Below are 19,810 nucleotides of genomic sequence, written 5' to 3' on the forward strand. Positions count from 1 at the left end.
TAAGTCATTGGACTATGTTTTAATCCTTGGGCCTAGATAACATCACATAGTAGAAAGTCTGAAACTTGATATTCAGGGCAAACAGCATGCAAGCGTTTACTGCATACCCTATATCGTTGGCAGAGCTATGACATTTCTCCTTCCATTTCTGGTACAGTGGAGAAGAAGTGGAAATGCGCTCAAGATGTAATAAAAGCTGAGTTCGAATTTGGAAAATCATATTTCTAATTTTAGGGTTTCTTATGTATCTGTCAGACTACATTGATTACAACTTGATAAAGTACAGCTGCTTCAGAAGGGTGTGGAAAATCAGTGAGCAGTTTAGGTGTTTCTTTACATTCCAGAAGGCTACAAATAGTATACCTTTTAGTTTCTCAAAAACAGTTGATTGTAACCCATGTGATAATACTTCATAGGCAATGACGCTCTTCCTTTGTTAACTTGATTTTCTTTTCCTCTGTTATTTGCCAGTTGCATATCATTTACGCAAGTCATATAAAATGTTCCGTTTAATGCTTAATACCATCAATGCATTTTTACCAGTATATAACTTGTGAATTTCTTTTAACAGAGTGTTATGTCTTGATTTGTAGGCACTAAAGGAGATAGCCCACATTTTGGCACAGTGGAATACTGGTTCCGATTAAGGGTTCCCATGGAGCAAGCAATTCGACTTTATCAAGAGCGAGCAAAAGCTTTGGGATATATCACATCAAATTTCAAGAGACCAGACAAAATGCAATGGGTGAGCTGGTTTGACCTTAAGATCCTTTTATGACAAATTTGATACTTTTTTACATATTGTGCTTTGAATGGAAATAATTTTCTTTCAGAGTCACTGTATTTTTTTAACTTGTTTAACTTTTTCTTTTTAAATAAAATTTCACAAGAAGTTTCAAAAATAGTATAGAAAAGTGCCCTGTATCTTTCTCCCAATTTTAACATTTTACATAATTATATAGTTCAATACCAAACTCAGGACAACGACATTAACAAAATATAATTAAATACCTTATTCAGACTTCAATATGAAAGAGAGAGAGAGTGTGTCTGTCTGTCTGTCTGTCTATGTGTCCATGTGTAGTTCTATGCAATTACAGTGTTTAGATTCTTCTTACTGCAAAGACAGTCAAATAGAGCTATTCTATCACCCTAAAGAAACCATTGTTGTTTGTTACTGTTGAGTTAGAAACAACCTATATGTGACCCTCCAAAGGGTTTCCAGAGACAGTTAATCACACAGAAGGAGATTGCCATCTTTCTTTTGCAGAAGAGCTGGTGGATTCGAACTGTGTGCCTTTGGATTGGCAGCACAGCTCCTTACCACCTAGGACACTTAAAAATATCACTGCAATATGCAAGCCAGATGATTCTGTTACAAATACTGTTGTTAAGGAAATAAGTACATATTATTGAACTATCAATTAATGTCCTTATTTCATACTATTTCCTTTTTTTTTTAAATAATTTTAATGAACATTTACAGAGAATTTGGATTTCCATTCATTCATTGCTGCACTTCTCTACCCGCCCAGCCCTCTCTCCCCGCCCCCCAGTTCACTCCTCTCTTCCAAAAGTAAAAGAAAAACTCCCTCCCTGGTACACAATCCCCCCGCACCCCTCCCACCGCCCCAAGTACATTCCACTATGCAACCTTAATTGCGGACTCTTGTGATAACCATAATACCCTATCATACATCGCTTTTAAATTATTCACTCCCTCATCTGTTTCAGTGCAGTATACACAATTTATCCAGTTTTTCTCAGTCTTACCCCCACCCTGATATCAGTCACTATTTCTTTTTTTTTTAACTTCTTGAAATCCAAAGTATAATACAAAATGAATATAGTATTCCCTTGCTGAAAACTATTAGTTTACAGACAAATCCTCAGGATAGCATTTTCTAGGCTGAGCTTCATGAAGTCTTAATGGTCATTATTTCTAAAAGAATTTCATGATCCAGTGACTATGGAGAGCAATCTCCGGAACAACTGATCTGAATAGTCAATATATATTTGTTGTTAAGTTCTGTCAAGTCAACTATGACTCAGGGCGACCCTGTGAACAAAGATCAAGATCTTACCCTGTCCTGAACCATCCTCATAAACTTTGCCATGCTCAAGGTCATTGAGTGATGAGGATGTTTGTTTCTTGATGCTGATTTATAATCCATATTGTACTCTGAAGACAAATATAAAATGTAAAAGTTCATCATTCAACATAAGGATCACATAATGTTAGAGAGGGAAGAATACTGCTTTATAAAAACATAAATTTACTGGCTAGTTAATACTTTTGAAATAAGTTTATGAATTTAAAAAAATATGTATTTTAATTTACACACACATTTATGTTTTGAGTTGACAAGTTGAGCTTTACACTGCAATTCTAAAACTGCACCACAGTTCAAAGACCTTCTTTCATCTTTTTTTGTTATTATTAGTTTTAATGAAAGTTTACAGAGCCTTTGGATTTCCCTTCACTCATTGTTGCACTTTTCTCCCTGCCCACTCCTCCCCCCTAGTTCACTCTTCTCTTTGAAAAGTAAAAGAAAAATTCTTTCCTTGTTATGCAATCCCTCCCCCCAAGTCCACTCCACTATGTACTTCATTCTGGACTCCTGTCATGACAGTAATACCTAATATATCCCTTTTAAACAGTTCTCTCCCTCATCTATTTCAATGCAGTATACATAATTTATCCCCTGTTTTTCAGTCTCCCCCAATCCGGATGCCAATCCTGTTTTACAACAGTGGCACCATGCAGTATTTGTCATTTTGTGTCTGAGATATTTCACTCAGCATAATGTCCTCCAAAGTCACTCATTTTGTATATTATTTGATGAGTTCTTTGTTTTTCAAAGCAGCATAGTATTCCATTGTGTAAATATACCATTGCTTCTCTATCCATTCATTTGTTGATGGGCACTTGGCTTGTTTCCAACTCTTTGTTATTGTGAACAAAGCTGCAGTAAACATGGGTGAGCATACACCTGCTTGGGTGGCAGTTATGGTCTCTTTGGGGTATATTCCCAGTAGTGGAATTACTGGGTCAAATGGTTTCTTTTGCAACTTTTTGAGAAAGCGCCATACCGCCTTCCACAGTGGTTGCACCATTTTACACTCCCACCAACAGTGAATAAGGAAAGCTTGCTATTCCTACTGGAGTGAAATGATATTTCATAGTTGTTTTTCTCTCATCTTTTTTATTCTCTTCCTAACATTCAAATTCATGAAAACCAAACTTAAAAATACCATGGCTTGGGTCAGACTCATCTCAGTCTTTTTATTTGTTTGTTTTTTTGTCTAAGTGAAAGTTTAAAAATCATGTTGGTTTTTAATGCAATTATTAATAGACATTTTGTTTAATAACAATTAATTACCATTCATTAATTAACTAATCACAATGGCTGTTAAACCACATATTCAAAACATAGTCTTTAGACTGACGTTTTTGCTGTTTAACACTTAAAAGAGGTCCATGTCTCTGATAACTGGAGATTTTTAACTCATCTCAGCAGCAACATAAAAGTTCAGCAAGATAGCAAGCACCGAATGCTGGTGGTGATGTGGAGATACTAAAACTGTCATTCACTGCTGCTGGCACTAAGGAAAGCAGTCTGATGCGTCCTTGAAAACTTGGAAAATGGATCTCCCATTTGACCCACTATCTCACTACTAGAAATATACCATAAAGAAACCAAAGCTGTGATGCAAACAGATGTATGCACCATGTTGATTATAGCAAAAAGATGAAAGCACTCCGTCAGCAAACAAAGTGGCTAGAAAAACTGGGGTACATTCACAGGATGGAATATTATGCAACATAAAAGAATGAACTTGTAAAACACGACACAACATGGATGGGCCTGAAAGACCATGCTGAGTGAACTGTCTCAATCATTAAAAAGCAAATACTGCATAAGCTATTGTTATAACAACAAGATTGGCATGGAATGGGGAGGGATAACAGGAAAAGAGTGGATAGATAATGAGTACACTGGAATAGGTGAAGGAAAGGGCTGTCTGAAAGGAGTCAATGACTAGGCATTATAGGCATGACAGTTAGCCGTCTAGAACAAGATGGGCATTACACAGTGAATTTCAGAGAGAAGAGGAGAAGGAAGAACTTTAGTTGTTGTAAACTTTATCTAAAATCATAATTTAAAATGAAATCCATGACAGTTGATTTGCCAAATGCAATAGATATTTTGATTACCTGGCTGCTACTGCCATGGTTATTGATTGTTGATACAAGTAAAATGAAATCACTGGCAGCTTTAATCTTTTCTCTCTTCTCATAATGTTGCCTATTGGCCCAGTGGTGAGGATTATTGTCGTCTTGAGGTTGAGATGTAATCCATATTAAAGGCTGTTGTTTTTGGTCTACTGTGACATACATTTCACATCCTCTTCATTTCCCACAAGCAAGATTGTATCATCTGCATAACACAGTTTGTTCAGTGTTCCTTCCATCCTGATGCAACATTCTTCTTCATCAAGTCCAGCTTCTCGAATGATTTGCTCAACATACACTTTGAATAACTATGGAGCAAGGATACAATCTCATTGAACTCCTTACCTGATTTTAAACCAGGTAGTGTTCTCTTGTTCCGTTTGAATAGCTAACTGCTGCTCTATATTTATACAGGTTTTACATGAGCACAGTTAAGTGTTCTGAAATTCCCATTCTTCTCAGCAGTATCCATGATTTGTTTAGCAGTGCAGTTGTTTTCTAAAATAATCGTGTATTGCCATAGGGTACTCTCCACCTCTGCCGAATTTATCCTGTGGCTCATCTCTTTTTTGAAATATTCGCTCAATCTTAGCTTTTCAGGAATGTAGCATCAGGATCAGAGGAAGAATCATTAGCCTGTTATGCCGATGACACAACCTTCCTGAAAATGTACAGGACTTGAAATACTTGACGCAGAAGATCAAAGGCTGTAGCCTTCAATGTAGATGACATCTCAACATCAAGAAAACAAACAAAAAAAATCTTCATCATGCTTGAGAAAAGATTGGAGCTGTCAGTGACTTTCTCTTCCTTGGTTCCACAATCAACACACTTGGGTCCCAACAGTAAAGAGATCAAAAGATGAGTTGCCTTGGGAAAGTCTGCTGTTAGGAACCTCTCCAAAGTTCTTAGAAGCAATGTTGTTAAAGACTAAGGTGCACCTAATTTAAACTATGATCTTTTCAGTTACTTGCTATACATCTGAAAGTTGGACAGTGAATAAGGACGACAGAAGAATAGATGCCTTTGAATTGTCATGTTGGAGAAAAGTATATTCAGCCTAGAGAACAAGTCTGTCATGGAGAAAGTGCACCCACAGCGCCCCTTAGAGGTGAAGATGGTGACGTTGCATCTCACATACTTCGGGCATGTTCTAAGGAGGGGCCAGTCCTTGGAAAAGACGTCATGCTGGAAAAGGGGGAGGGTCAGCAAAAGAGAAGCAGACGCTTGGGAGGTGGACTGACACAGTGGCTGTAACACTGGGCTCCAGCAGATCGGAAACGGAGAGGACTGCACAGGGAGGGCAGGTTTCAGATCTGTTGTTCACACATGACTCAGTGGCACCTAACAGTAATAACAAGAAGGTGATGTGCTGTGTTGCTGATACAAAGGTCAATAGTTCTAATCCACCAGCAGGTCAGCAGGAGAAAGATGGGCCGTCTCCTCCCGTAAATAGTTATAGTCTCAGAAACGAAATGAAGAGCTACTATGAGTCAAAATGGCTAAAACACAGTGGGTTTTTAAGGTTTACCCATGACTTTGGATACTTTGGGACTTTGATAAAGAGTAATTCTTCAGTTACAAGTCGATGCTAGTACTTGCTCGTTAATGGTATCTGGATTTTCCCTCACTTTGAATCGGTTGAACTAACCTCTAGACCTCACTCACTGCTGGAACGTTCATTTTGACTCATCGCAAAGGACAGGGTATAACTGCCCCCGGGATTTCCAAGGCTGTAAATCTGCACTGAATCAGACAGCCTCATTTTTTCTCCCTTCATGGGACAGATGGTTTCAAACTCCTGACGTTCTCATAAGCAGTCCAGTACCTAAACCAATGAACTCCCAACACTCCTTGTACCAAGTCCTTAAACCAAAATGAACCCCTGCTGTCAAGTTGGTTCTGAGCCACCATACCCGAGTAGAGCTGCCTCAGACTTTCCAAGCCTGGAATCTTCACAGAAACGGTGCCGCCTTTGTCCCTCTCCAAGGACGGGTCCCTCCTTGCAACATGTCCAAAGTATATTAGATGGAGTTTCAGAATCCTTGCCTCCAAGGAGCAGCCTGTTGTTACTTACTCCAGGATGAACCTGTTTGTTCTCCTAGCAGTCCATGGTGTATTCAATACTCTTCTCCCACAACTGAAAACACAATAGCTTGGTGGATTAGGTGCACCGTAGTCTTTAAACTGATATCCTTGCTTTTAGCACTTTGGAGATATCCTTGACAGTATATTTTTCTCAATCTAACACATCTTTGGATTTCTCAACTTAATTTACCATGAGTGCTGATGGATCTGTAGATCCAAGTAAAATAAAATCACTGACAGCTTCTGTCTTTTCTCCATCTATGTTGCCCATAGGTACTCTGGTGAGGATGTTTATTTTCTTGATGTTGAGATTGACCTATATTTGTAACCAAAGACTGTAGCCTTTGATTTTCTGCAGCAGATATTTCAAGTCTTCTTCAGTTTCTGCAAACAAGGTTATGTTGTCTGCATAATGTAGGCTTTTGAGTCTTCCTCCAATCCTGATGTCACACTCTTCTTCACTTAGTCCATATGTGTTCCCTATCTCAAAAAAAAGGTGATCCGACAGTTTGTGGAATGTATTGAGCAATGTCATTAATATCATATACAAGTAAAATCTTGCTGAAATTTTTATTTGTTTTCCTTCCAGTCAAAAATGAGTAGACTAGAACATAGACAAAGGCTGCCAGAAATTCAATCTGGAATCAGAAGAGGCCCTAGAATTTGGCAAATCATTGCTGATGACATTCAGCTCTTGGCTGAAAACAAAGAATACCGGAAAGATGTTATGTTTTATTGATTATGCAAAGACATTTGACTGTATGGATAACAAATTATGTCTGAAATTAATAAGAATGTGAAACTCAGACAACTTGTGCTTTATATGAAACCTGTACCTAGACCATTTAACAGTTGTCCAAACAGAACAAGGGAACAAGGTGTGTGTCTGGGTTATGTCCTCTCTATTATCAGTCTTTATGCTGAGCCAATCATTTGAGAAGTTGGAGTATATGAAGGAAAACTGTAGCATCAGGATTGGAAAAACACTAACCTCTGGATAGACCCCACTGAATTTGCAGGATCCTTAAGAAGAGAATATGGTCGCACTCACTAAAAGGATTTTAGCTCTTGATAAAATTGTAAATGAGGAGTCAAATCCTTTTAAATAAAAATTATAGTTACTAAGAAATTCACTATGAACTAAAAGTGTACAACTTTTGTACAGTTAGAAAATTACTTTGTTTTGGGAGGGGGTTGACACTTTTTTTTAACTGTATGAATATTATAACTTAATTTTTTTTTTTACAGTTAAGTCAGAAAACACCCCAAACTACTCTGCTACGCTCTACAGATCTCACAGATGGCAATTTAAATGAACTTTATATTACAATAAAGTGCTGCAGTCAGCTGAAGTCCCGAGCAAGCCACCTACAGCCACACCCGTACGTTGTGTACAAGTTTTTTGATTTTGCGGACCATGACACAGCCATCATTCCCAGTAGCAATGATCCACACTTTGATGACCAGATGTGCTTCCCAGTCCCAATGAATATGGACTTGGACCGATACCTTAAGTCCGAGTCTCTGAATTTTTATGTGTTTGATGATAGTGATACCCAGGAAAATATTTACATAGGAAAAGTCAGTGTGCCTCTCATTTCGTTGGCGCATGACAGGTGTATCTCAGGTAAGCTATAAGCTGTATTTTTAATTCTATGATTTTGAAAAAATAGAAGTTTGAATTATAAATCTGTGATTATGAGGGGCTCTGGTGGCTTAGTGACAAGAAACTGTACTGCAATCCCAAAGGCACATAGTTCAAATACATCAGATGCTCTGATGGAGAAGAAGGGACAATCTCCTCCTGTACCAGTTAGATCCGTTAAGATGGTACACATACAAAAAAAAAAATAATATAAAAAAGAATCTGATTATGAAAAAATAAGTCTAAATTATATATCTCAGCATTGTGAAAAATCTTTGTCTCATCTTCCTAATCTCAGTTTTTTAACTTAGAACCTGATACTTTTTTTTTCAGTTACAGTTACTTTAGAAATTACAACACACATTTTAATTTATGACACTACATAAAATTAATACTGACTTAACCCCGTTAAGGGAGTTCCGGTGGCAAAGTCCTTATGGAGTTGCACCACTCACCTAATGGCAGTGCCTCGGGAAGGAGGGGCGAGGGAGTAAGAAGTACAGCAGTGAATGAGTGAAAACCTTAACTTCTCTGTAAATGTTCATTAAAATCACAATTAAAATGGAATTTTAACCAAAAAAAAAAAAAGGCAGTGCCTCTCTGGTGGTTCAGTCAGTGGCTCAGCAAGAGAAAGATGAGCACTGGCCTCCCGTGCAGCTTGCAGTCTCCACAAACCTGCTGGCTGCTGGCAGGGTTGCTCTGAGTCTGTTCCAGCCCAGCAGTAAGGAGTTTTTTCTTTATTGTGATGGGGTTGGTTTGTTTTGTTTTCAGTGCCATTAAAACAGGGAGATTCAGTGGAGCTCTGGTGGCCTAGTGGCAAGAAGCTGCAACTACAATCCCAGAGGTGCACGGTTCGAATCCACCAGATGCTCTGGCGGGGAAGGAGGGGCAATCTCCTCCTGTACCAGTCAGACCTGATTTGACGATACACACACACAAAACTTAATAAAAAATAAAAAAAATTAAAAAAAAAAACCGGGGAGATTCTGCTCCAGTAGAACTGTTCTTTTGTTCTGTGATTGTCCTGTTATTGTTGTTATGTGCTGTTGGGTCAGAAGCAGCTTTATAGCTGACCCTCCAGGCTGCTCCTTGGAGGCAAGGATTCTGAAGCTTGGTCTGACAGACTCTGGACATGTTGCAAGGAGGAACCAGTCCTTGGAGAAGGAGGTCATGCTCAGGAGAGTGGAGGGACCGCGCAGAAGAGGAAGACCCTCTATGAGGTGGATTGATTCAATGACTGGGGTAATGGGAGTAGGTGTGTCAGAGACAGTGCAATTGGCACAGGACAGAGCAGGGTTTAGGGGTTTTGCACATAGAGTTGCTATGAGTTGCAGGCATCTTGATGGCACATAACACCACCACCACCACCACCACCAGCGGGTTTTCAGAGGTGCATGGGTTCAGTTTGCATGGGAGGAGACTGTCCATACTGGTGGACCTGAACTGTGTGCGTTTGGGTTGACAGCTCCTTACCACTGGCCACCAAATGTGTTTATAATATGGATTTTACTGCTTCATCACTAATGATGTTTTTAAATTTCAGTAAGCATACTTTTCAGCTCCATAATTTGTTTCGTTCCTTCTTATAATTGCTCTCTTTTTATGTCTCCTATTTGATGAGCATTGTCATCATCCTTTTCTTTAATTCCTCAAGCCAATTGCTTTTAGTTCTGTGAACATACCTACGAATAGCTGTTCTGAAATCATTGTCAACATCTGAAGTTGAACATCTGGGCCTTCCTCAGAGAGTTTTTATCGACTAGGGTGTGTGTTGGACTCTGTCTCTCTCTCTCTCTCTCTCTCTGTGTATACACTACACTCTCCTGTTTCTTTGCATTTCTTGTGTTTTTACTGTTCTCAAAAATTGGATAACTTTTGTTTTCCGTTTTCATTTTAAACCTGGATCGGTGTAGTTTTGCAGTCATAAGGTTCCACATTCATCAAGGGAGGAATGACTTTCGTGGGTGTCTTTAATTCCTCCTGAGTAGGAATACCATTTTGTGCACACACCTATCCTCCCCTACCAGCCGTTATAAATAGATTAGCCTCTTACAAGACCTCTGCTGTGTTTCTGGAATCTTCCTTTTAAATTTTTAACTGCTCTTCTCATTTCTTTGCTTTCTGAAAATAATACTGAGACCTCAAACTGGCTGTGACATTGGCCTTCCCTGATTATTTTGCCACTGAAATAGCTGTTGTTTTTACCGCTAGGTATGAAATTATTGATACTGTACTCCAGAGTCAAGGCGATTTGGAAGGTCTAGATTGAGGGAGCGCACTGCTAACCCAAAGGTGGTGTTTCTCCAGCAATTCAAATCCACCAGCCACCCTGAGAGAGAACAGTGGGCAGTCTCCTCTCCTGTGATTTCCAGCCTTTGAAAATCTGCTTGATTGGGGAGCTCTGGTGGCCTAGTGGCAGGGAACTGCAACTGCAATCCCAAAGGTGCATGGTTCGAATCCACCAGATGCTCTGCCAGGGAAGGAGGGACAATCTCCTCCTGTACCAGTCAGATCTGATTTGACGGTACACTCACACAAAAATAATAAAATAAAATTTAAAAAAAAATCTGCTTGAGGGTCAGCTTTGAGTTGGTTCTGACTCCCCATAGTCGTCTTCTTTCTTTCTCTCCCTCCCTCTCTTCCTCCCTAATTCATTCCCTCCCTTCCTCTCACTCGCCTTTTCTTCTTTCCTTCCTTTCTAATAAAGTCGGCCTCTTCCAGAAGAGGCCAAAAACCTTCACAGCCTTCCTCATACCTCACCCTGATAAAACTTCTACACCGTGGAGCTGAAGACAAAGAAGATGACGGGAATAGCTCCAGAGCCTCCCGCTGTTCTTACTGAGGTTGAGATTTCATTATATAAATGTTCTCAACTTGTACACATTTAATCAATTTGCATATTACTTAGATGGTTGATTTTGACCACTAGTTTTATCATTGCTTTTTGTGGAAAAGATTTTCCAAGCCATTCAGAAAGTCTTCTTGGGCCTATAATAAATGCTAATCATCTCTCTGTATTCCAACTATCTATCTTTTTGTTCTGCTGAAAATCCGGAATTTTCAAAATTAACTTCTTTAAAATATCTAACACTTGAGTGTAAAACACTATCTCTAAGTAAGAGTTATGGTTGAAATAAAAATTGAGGGGGGGATTTCTGTCAAGGATTTTTCATACTTAAAAAGCTAGTACAATAATTAAAATTTATGACTCAATATTATAAATTTATCTGGTGATAGTTGTGATTACTGTTGTTTGGGGTGATTATTTTATGGAAACTTTTTTTGTATTCCCGTTACAATTACCTTGGAATAATTTAACCAATCCTAGTAAAATGCACTTATTATAATAGAGTTATTCAGAAATACAAGGACCAATTCAAATATATAAATTACTTGCAATTCTTTTTAAATATTTTTCTTTAAAGACAATCCACTTACAAAAATATTCAAGTCACAATTCTTGTTATTTTGATGGGAGGCTAAGATTTCTGAACAATCGCTCAATTTCATTTCAGAGATTTAAATATCAAAACAGTGAATAATCGGGCGAGCTCTGATGGCCTAGTGGCAAGAAGGTGTACTACAATCCCAGAGGTGTGTGGTTCAAATCCACCAGATGCTCTGCTGGAGAAGGAGGAACAATCTCCTCCTGTACCAGTCAGATCTGATTTGACGGTACACACACACACACACACACACACACATAAAATAAAATTTAAAAAAAGCAAAGATTTCAATGCAACAATGAATAAATGGAAATCCAAAATCTCTGTAAATGTTCACTAAAATTAATAAAATAAAATTTAAAAAAATAAAAAAACAACAGTGAATAATTGAAAATATAATTTCTAAAAATAAAAAAAGGGGGGAGAGTGAAGGCAGCCATATATGATCTCTACTAACGCCAGCGGGGGGGGGGAACTGTCCCCATCAACAATGTCCACCATACAATACCAATTCCAATGAGGTCACACATGTCTCTCACCTGTCTCTGCTAATTCTATCTTTCTGCACCACTGAGTTAAAAATCTGTTACAATAGCTGCATAGAACTCAAAGAGTCATACTCACCATCATGAGGTTTGGTAGGGAAGTTAACAGATCACAACTGAGGTTGGCAACAGGATACAATTCCTTAATCAGGATAGCTTCTGAAGTATGCCCCCAGTCCCTTCAGCCTTGTAGCTTTTAGGCTAGTGTTAAAAATCTCTTTTAGTCCTGAAAATGAAGGCATCTTACCCCACCACTATCCAGTCCTCCAGCAAGTTTGGGCAAAGGCTCCCAACTCTGGCTCTATGGGCAACACTTCCAGGTCAGTCCTGTCCCACATTTGGTGTCTGGTTGTCTGCTGCAGCTTCTGCTACTCTCCTGTAGGCCCCAGGCTGGGTGGCGCAGGAATCTCTGGCCCCAAAGGATACACACCCTGCATTCTCTGCTGCTTTTTCCTTTCTGGCATTGATATACCCAGCTACCTGCTACTGAACCTGCTTGATTTAAACCTGATGGAATGCAAACCCTATTTACATGTTTCTGTCCAGCCATGAGGCAAAGTCAAGGGTGATGGCCTAGGTAAGCCATTTTGAACAACAGACCCTCTACTCCACAAAATATTTATCAATTAATTTTTTCACTTTTGAATTAGAATTAACTTCAGGCTTTATTTTTTTTAAAAGCAATCTCCTTGAGAAACTCTTTTAGCTTTACTTTATTCTCTATTTGAGGGGTTTGGGGTTTTTTTTGAGCTATGCCTAAAAACTAACTTTATTTTAACAGGAGCAGTACTCTTTGTTCCTCTAATTTTACGGTAGCACTACTTTGCCTAATTAAGATTATTTTTGTAATCTGACAGGAATATTTGAGTTAGCAGATCATAACAAGCATCCTGCAGGCACCATCCATGTTGTCTTAAAATGGAAATTTACTTACCTTCCACCCAGTGAATCGGTAATAACTGAAGACTTGGGAAGTTTAATTCAAAATGAAAAGTCAGAAGTTGTTCAAAGACTCCCTCCACCATCCTCTGTTAGTTCATCCACTGTGGTAAGTGAGAGTAACTTTACATTTTCTATAAAATTTAGGCAATAATCCCTTAAAATTGTTGCCATGTGCCCTAAGGTCAAAATCACATCATAGCCGACCTTTCAGTGGGTTTACGAGACTCTGACCTGCAGGGGAGGAGATTGCCCATCCTCCTGTGGAGCAGCTGGTCGATTTGAACCACCTGCCTTTGGGAAGGCAATGCAACTCCTTACCAACTAGACCACCAGAGCTCCCTAAAAATGGATAAACTCATACTGAATATTCTATGTTCACTGTACTAGGTTTCACCTGTTGGTTTATCTTAGGCTCCAACACCAAAACCACGACAGCGTTTAACACCTGGAGACAAAAAGGTGTCCTTTGTGGATAACTTGCCTCGTCAGAGTTCAGTAAGTAGTAAAACTCAAATTACTGACTGGCTTTTTTTTATATAAAAAGATTTAAAATTCAATAAGTATAAGTAAAAGAATAACTGTAACATATTCTATCTGATTTAAATGGAAAGGAGTGAACAAAGTATTTCTTTTTCCTTTAAAGCATTAACTTTGTAATTTGCTGCTTTGATCTAAATGCTCCCTTGATCTCACTTCCCTCCCCAGCTACTGCCCCAGTCATCGCTTGTTAAAAAAAAGAACAGTCCTCAAAAAAGTTATTTAAATCCTGTCTCCCTTTTCTTACCTTGTTTCATTCTTAATGCCACTTTGACAATCTTTTATCATCCTTAAAATCACTCTAAGGACGCTTCTGCTCCATCCGATCGTCCTTTCTCACGGCTCAGCATAGTCTCCCAGTAGCATTGAACAGTGGAATACTGGCTTCCTCTTCTCTTGATTTCCCATTCTTCTCATTCTCCTGGACTTGCTCACGGTCAAAGTCATAGAGGTGCTATTTTTATACACTGATTACTGTGTTAGTGATGGTTACTATAGAAAGGAGATAGAGATAGATGTATATTATACACACATGTTACATATATGCTACAGCATTAGTCATATAACTAAAATTTGTGAACTAAGTAAATGTCATCAGTAGAAAAATTATTCATTAAAATATCCACTCAATGAAAACTTTGTCATTTAAAATTTTCTCAGGAATTCTTATCAGGAAAAAATGTTTATGTTAATGTCAATTTTTTTAATGCAATAGAATATTTGGTATTAATATAGGTACTACTTTGGAAGCAGGAGTGGCATCCACATAACACAGGCATATAGCATGCCTTTGGAAATTCTGCGAACTCTGAGAAATGTCAATAGTTGTAGAGGGGCTTCAGGCCTTTTGTTCATAGGGTCACTATGTGTCATGCTCGACTCGAAGGCAAACAACAACAACATAGGTACTACTATGAATCAAAAAAAAACATTTTATTTGTATTAAAAGTTAATAATATAGAAATAAAAATCTAATAAATTCATTACTTATATTACTGGTTAGTAAAAATATAGATTATTGTTTTTTGTTTTCTTTTTTACATTTTCTATTTTGAGCATGTTTACTTTTGAAATAGAAAAATAGTAAAATATATTTAAAAAATAAACTTTATGAATTGTGGAAAAATAATTGAGTATAAATTGGTCTTCCAATCTTTTCTTCATCTATCACAATGTTATCAGTCCAGTGGTAAGAATCTTTATTTTCTTGACATTGAAATGCAATCCATATCAGAGGCTGTATTCTTTGAGCTTCTGCAACAAATGCTTCAAGTCCTCCTCACTTTCAGGAAGCAAGGTTATGTCATCTACATAATAATGCAGATTATTAATAAGTCTCCCTCTGATTCTGATGCCACATTCCTCTTCATAGAGTCCAGCTCCTCAAATCATTTGCTGAGCATACAGATTGAATAGATATGAGGAGAGAACCCTCATGCACTCCCTACCTAATTTTAAACCATGCAGTGTTGTGTTGCCTTGCTCTGTTCCCACAATAGCCTTGGGTTTCGCATGAGCACAATTAAGTGCTCCAGGATTCCCATTCTTCTCAATGTTAGCCATAACTTGTTATGATCCACACAGTCAAATGTCTTTGTGTTGTCAATAAGGCATAAATAGACATTCTTCTGGTATTCCTTACCTTAGCCAGGATCCTTCTGACATCAGCAATGATATCCCTAGTGCCATAGCCTCTTTCTAAATCCCGCTTGTACTTCTGACACTTCCATATCTATGTACTATTCTAGCTAGTTTTTAATGATCTTCAGCAGTATTTTGCTTACATGTGATACTACTAATGACACTGTTTGATAGTTTCCACATTCTGTTGGATCTCCTTTCTCGGGAATGGGAACCAACATGGATCTCTTTGAATCCGTTGGTCAGACAGCCGTCCTTTCCTGGCACAGACTAGTGAGCACATCCAGGGCTGCATCTATTAATTGAAACAAGTCAATTGGTATCCCATTGATTGCTGGGGCCTTATTTTTTTTATAGTGCCTTCAATGCCGCTTCAGCCTCTTCCTTCATTACCAATGGCTCCTGCTTTTATGGTCCATCCTGAAATTTTTCCATGTCAGTCAGTTCTTTTTGGTACAGTGAATCTGTATATTTCCTTCATCTTCTTTTTGATGCTTTCTGGGTCATTCAATATATTGCCCATAGTATCTATTAATATTGCAACTCAAGCCTTAAATTTCTTTTTCTGTTCCCTCAGCTTGAGAAATGCAGAGCAAGTTCTTCCCTTTTTACTCTTCAATTCCAGCTCTATGCACATTCCATTATAATATTTTGCTGTGTCTTCCTGAGCTGCCCTTTGAAATCTTCTATTCAGCTCTATTACTTTGGCATGCTTTCCTTTTGCTTTGGTTTCTCAATACTGCAATTTTTAGTCTCTTCTGATGTCCATTTCAGTCCTTTCTTTCTCCTCTGTCTTTGTAATGGCCTTTTGTTTTCTTCATAGATGATATCAAGGACCAGATACTTGTCTGGTCTTCAATCACTGGTGTTCTGTGCTTCAAATCTATCCTTAAGATGATCTTGAAATTCAGATGGAATAGATTAAAGAACATATCTTGGTTCTTATGGACTTATTTTCATTTTCTTCAGTCTCACTTTGGACTTGCTCATGGGTATTCAATGGTCTCACCCACTGTCTGCCCCTGGCCTAGCTTATTGAAAAAGAAAAGATGCAAACTGTCAACAACTTCATCGTCCTTGGATCCACAGTTAACACCCTTGGTACTAGCAGTCAGGGTATCAGGAGACCTATTGCACTGGGAAAGTCTGCAGCTAGGTACCTCTCCAAATTATTGAGGAGTGATGTGAGGGCTAAGGCATGTCTGATTCAGACCATGATCTTTCCGATCACTTGCTATGCATCTGAAAGCTGGACCATAAATAAGGATGACAGAAGAAGAATTGATGCCTTTGAGCTGTGGTATTGGAAAATAGCACTGAACATCCCATGGTCTGCCAAAAGAATAAGTAAATATGTCTTAGAGAGGGTGCAGCCTGAGTGCTCTTTGAATGCAAAGATGATGAGGCTTCACCGCACATACATCAGGCCTCTTGGTAGGAGGGGCTGTTCCTTGGGGAGGACCATGACGCTCAGGAAGGTAGAAGGTAGACAGTGGAGTGGAGTGGAGTGGAGTAGAGTGGAGTGGAGTGGAGTGGAGTGGAGTGGAAGACCCTCAACCTAGTAGGTTGACACAGTGACTGTCGCAGTGGACTCTAATGTGTCAGGAAATGTGAGGATGGTGCAGAATAGGACACGGTTCAGCTCTGTTGTTCATAGTCTCTCTACAGATGGTACTTGATTGGACAGCAAGCACCTAACAACAACATAAATTGATATTTGATACAGAAAAGAGAATATTAATTGTAGCAAGAATGTACCTATTCTGGCATATGTTTAAAATTGCATAAGTAGTGCATAATTATTATAAAAATTTTAGAATCTAAATTTCCCTAATCTGTAATTCCCGGTTTTGGTGAATATGATGTCATATTTTCCATATGCAAAGATACATAATTTAGCAAAGAAGAATGCACTATATGTATTATATAATTAGCTTTTTCATGCAACTCTATTGTTAGTAAATACAAATCTACATTATGTTCACAACTACATTGGACTTTTATTTAACTACATGCAATTGTTGAATATATGTTTTGCTGCCTTTTTTGGTTATTATTAACAGTGTTTCAAAGAACTACACTTGCTGGTCTTAAATTGCATCTACAGAAATGGGAAATGTCAACTATTTTCCTATAATATTCTAAATTGTGTAATATGAGTAACTCTTATTTGCTACCAGTGTTTCTGTGTGCACTAATATACAGGGAGCTCTGGTGGCTTAGTGGGTAAGGAGCTGTGCTGCCATCTCAAAGGCATGTGGTTTGAATCCACCAGGTGCTCCATTGGAGACAGGTGGTCAGTCTCTGCACCTGGGTTGACTGTTCTGGATGGGGCAGTCCAAACTCAATAGTATATAAAAGCAATATGTAAAAGTCTTAAGATTATCTTGACAAATACAAAATGTCATAAATGCCTGCTTTCACATTAATGTAAAGGAGACTTCTACTCCTGACGAGAAGAAGGAAATTTTACCAGAAGTGAAGCAGACACCAGAAATAGAAACAATCACGCCAACTAACATAGAATATTCAAATGTTCCAGAGGTATGTATTTGCATTCATTATTTGGAAAGTTGTCATTTTCTTCTTAAAGACTCTAGCTTATGATTATTGACATAGTTCAGGAAATCATAACCTCAATTCTACTTTTGTATATCACTTCCTTATAGTAGAGAGATTAAAAATAGCAAAGGTTTAGAAAGAATTTTTTTTTTACTTTTCAAAGAGAAGAGCGAACTGGGAGGGAGGGACAGGCAGGGAGAAAATTGCAACAATGAATGAAGGGAAATCCAACGTCTTTGTAAACTTTCATTAAAATGATCTAAAAAACAGACCAAAAAAAGATGAAGAAAAAATAGAAAAGTTTGAACAGCTACAATAATACTGACATTGAAAAGTGATTAGATATGTAAATGAAAGTCTTATGTAAAATTCTATTTGAGATTAATTCACATTTTATTCTTGGCTGGTAATAAGATTTTCAGTTATCATATGCTTATTTGTATCGTTTGTTGATGAATAGGTCATATATGTTCTTCAGTTTATATCTTTTGTTATTTAAGTACTTAAGCAAGAATGCTATGAGTATCATCTAAGCAATAATAAATGTTATTGTACCTTCCTTCAGGTTTCACAAGAAAGCAATACAGATAAAATTAAAAAGGACATTGAGAAAATACAACAAGAAAATGAAGATGTATCTTTATTATCTGAAGGTCAGCTTGAAGAGCAAAGCGTACCTTCTTCTGAAGATGAAACAGAAATAAGTGAGGAATTGGAGCCAAGAGGTGAATTTCATTTTTTCCAGTTAATGTTATTAACACTTTGTCTAGTCTTTGTTATTTGCCTCATAGAACATTTTCTTTTAATAGTAACTATCTCATGATACCAGTTTCTTAACAGAAATGACAGGATATAAAGTTCAGTCTAGTTAGCTAAGGTCAGGTGAAATTTTTACATTAATTCTTATGTTCAACCTGAAGCTCTGAAGAATGTAAGTTTGACTTTTGACCATGTTTCTGATTTATATTTTAAAGGGCTTTATAGTCCCTTTTTGCTTAGTATTATTGTCTGGATTATTTTAGAGGTTTTGACTTGTTGAAAATTAAAACTAAGAATTCAAACCCACGGGGGAAAAGTATGATTCCACTCATATAAAAATCAAGTAGTTAAAATCTATAGTGACTAAATGCAGGAAAGTGTTTGCCAGGGGAGGAAGAGGTCCCAAGGTCAAGTCAAGGAGGGACAGGAAAGAAGTACAATGAAGAGGCTTTGGATGTGATGCATGTACCCAGAGTGTTAACTGCAACAGTCTCACAGGTTGTAAGGACATTCGAACATCAGATTTTACACTTTTAAAGTGGGTACAGCTTTGCAGGATCAATGATTTTGTAAATTATTACTTAATTTGGGAGGGACTGGAGAGCATTATGCTGAGTGAACTCAGTCCCATAAGGATAAATATTGTATAAAACCATTATTGTAGAATGAGTATAAGGATCCAAGAGGGGTGGGAGAGAGCAGAGAGATGTGGATGTGCAGGGGAGCGGCGGATTAATCATAGGGTTGTACAGTTTGATGGGAGCGGGGTGAGGGAAATTGAAGGAATTTGTTCTTAAAAACAATGTATTTGAATTTTATAAATAAACTAGTAGAAAATTAAAAAGGGTATGCAGCTTATTGTCTGTCAGTTTCACGACAATAGAGGTATAGAAATTATGAGACTCTTAAATACAAAGAATAACATTCTTAACAATATCATTGATTAGGGAGGGATCTTCTTGTGTAATCTCAGACAATAACAATATATATTTTTATTTCTGCCAAAAGTAATCTAGGAATTTTCAATCTCTTTTATCTCTTTCCTAAAATATGATACAAATGTCTCTGCTGATGTAAAGTGGTCTCGACATAATTATTCTGTTCTTTTAAGGTTAACCTATGATGTATGCTTGTTTTTCTCTATTTAACAAGGTGCCAAGTGTAATTGTTTCATTTTGGTAAATGTTGCCTTTATATTTTTTAACAGATGAAGAAGATAGATCGCCTACTGACAGTGACGACTGTGTTATTACAAGCTCTGTCTCAAAGAATATTAAACAGGTCAGTAACTTGATCCCAACCAGAAATGTTGTAAAGTAAAACTGTCCTTCATGTCATGGTTTATCAGTCCTCACACATGAAAATCTTAAGGTGAAAATATTTCTGGAGAACTGTCATTGTCTTATCA

The 19,810-nt window shown here is 37.8% G+C and overlaps 1 protein-coding gene across 2 annotated transcripts in view; it reads left to right on the top strand.

The window, feature by feature from the left end:
• The window catches only part of RPGRIP1L (RPGRIP1-like), a 118,196-nt gene that overhangs the window by 60,570 nt on the left and 37,816 nt on the right, over positions 1 to 19,810 (top strand). Inside the window, exons 15-21 of one of the 2 annotated variants that reach the window (XM_006897094.1) lie at positions 594 to 745; positions 7,574 to 7,952; positions 12,819 to 13,009; positions 13,315 to 13,398; positions 17,518 to 17,625; positions 18,209 to 18,368; positions 19,610 to 19,683. In XM_006897094.1, the coding sequence (XP_006897156.1) occupies positions 594 to 745; positions 7,574 to 7,952; positions 12,819 to 13,009; positions 13,315 to 13,398; positions 17,518 to 17,625; positions 18,209 to 18,368; positions 19,610 to 19,683 (1,148 nt within the window). The remainder of the gene's footprint in view (positions 1 to 593; positions 746 to 7,573; positions 7,953 to 12,818; positions 13,010 to 13,314; positions 13,399 to 17,517; positions 17,626 to 18,208; positions 18,369 to 19,609; positions 19,684 to 19,810) is intronic. The other variant, XM_006897095.1, reaches the window with a different exon arrangement.

Source organism: Elephantulus edwardii, unplaced genomic scaffold (assembly GCF_000299155.1).
Source record: "Elephantulus edwardii isolate Elephantulus edwardi_28Jun2011 unplaced genomic scaffold, EleEdw1.0 scaffold00201, whole genome shotgun sequence".
Classification (NCBI taxonomy): domain Eukaryota; kingdom Metazoa; phylum Chordata; class Mammalia; order Macroscelidea; family Macroscelididae; genus Elephantulus; species Elephantulus edwardii.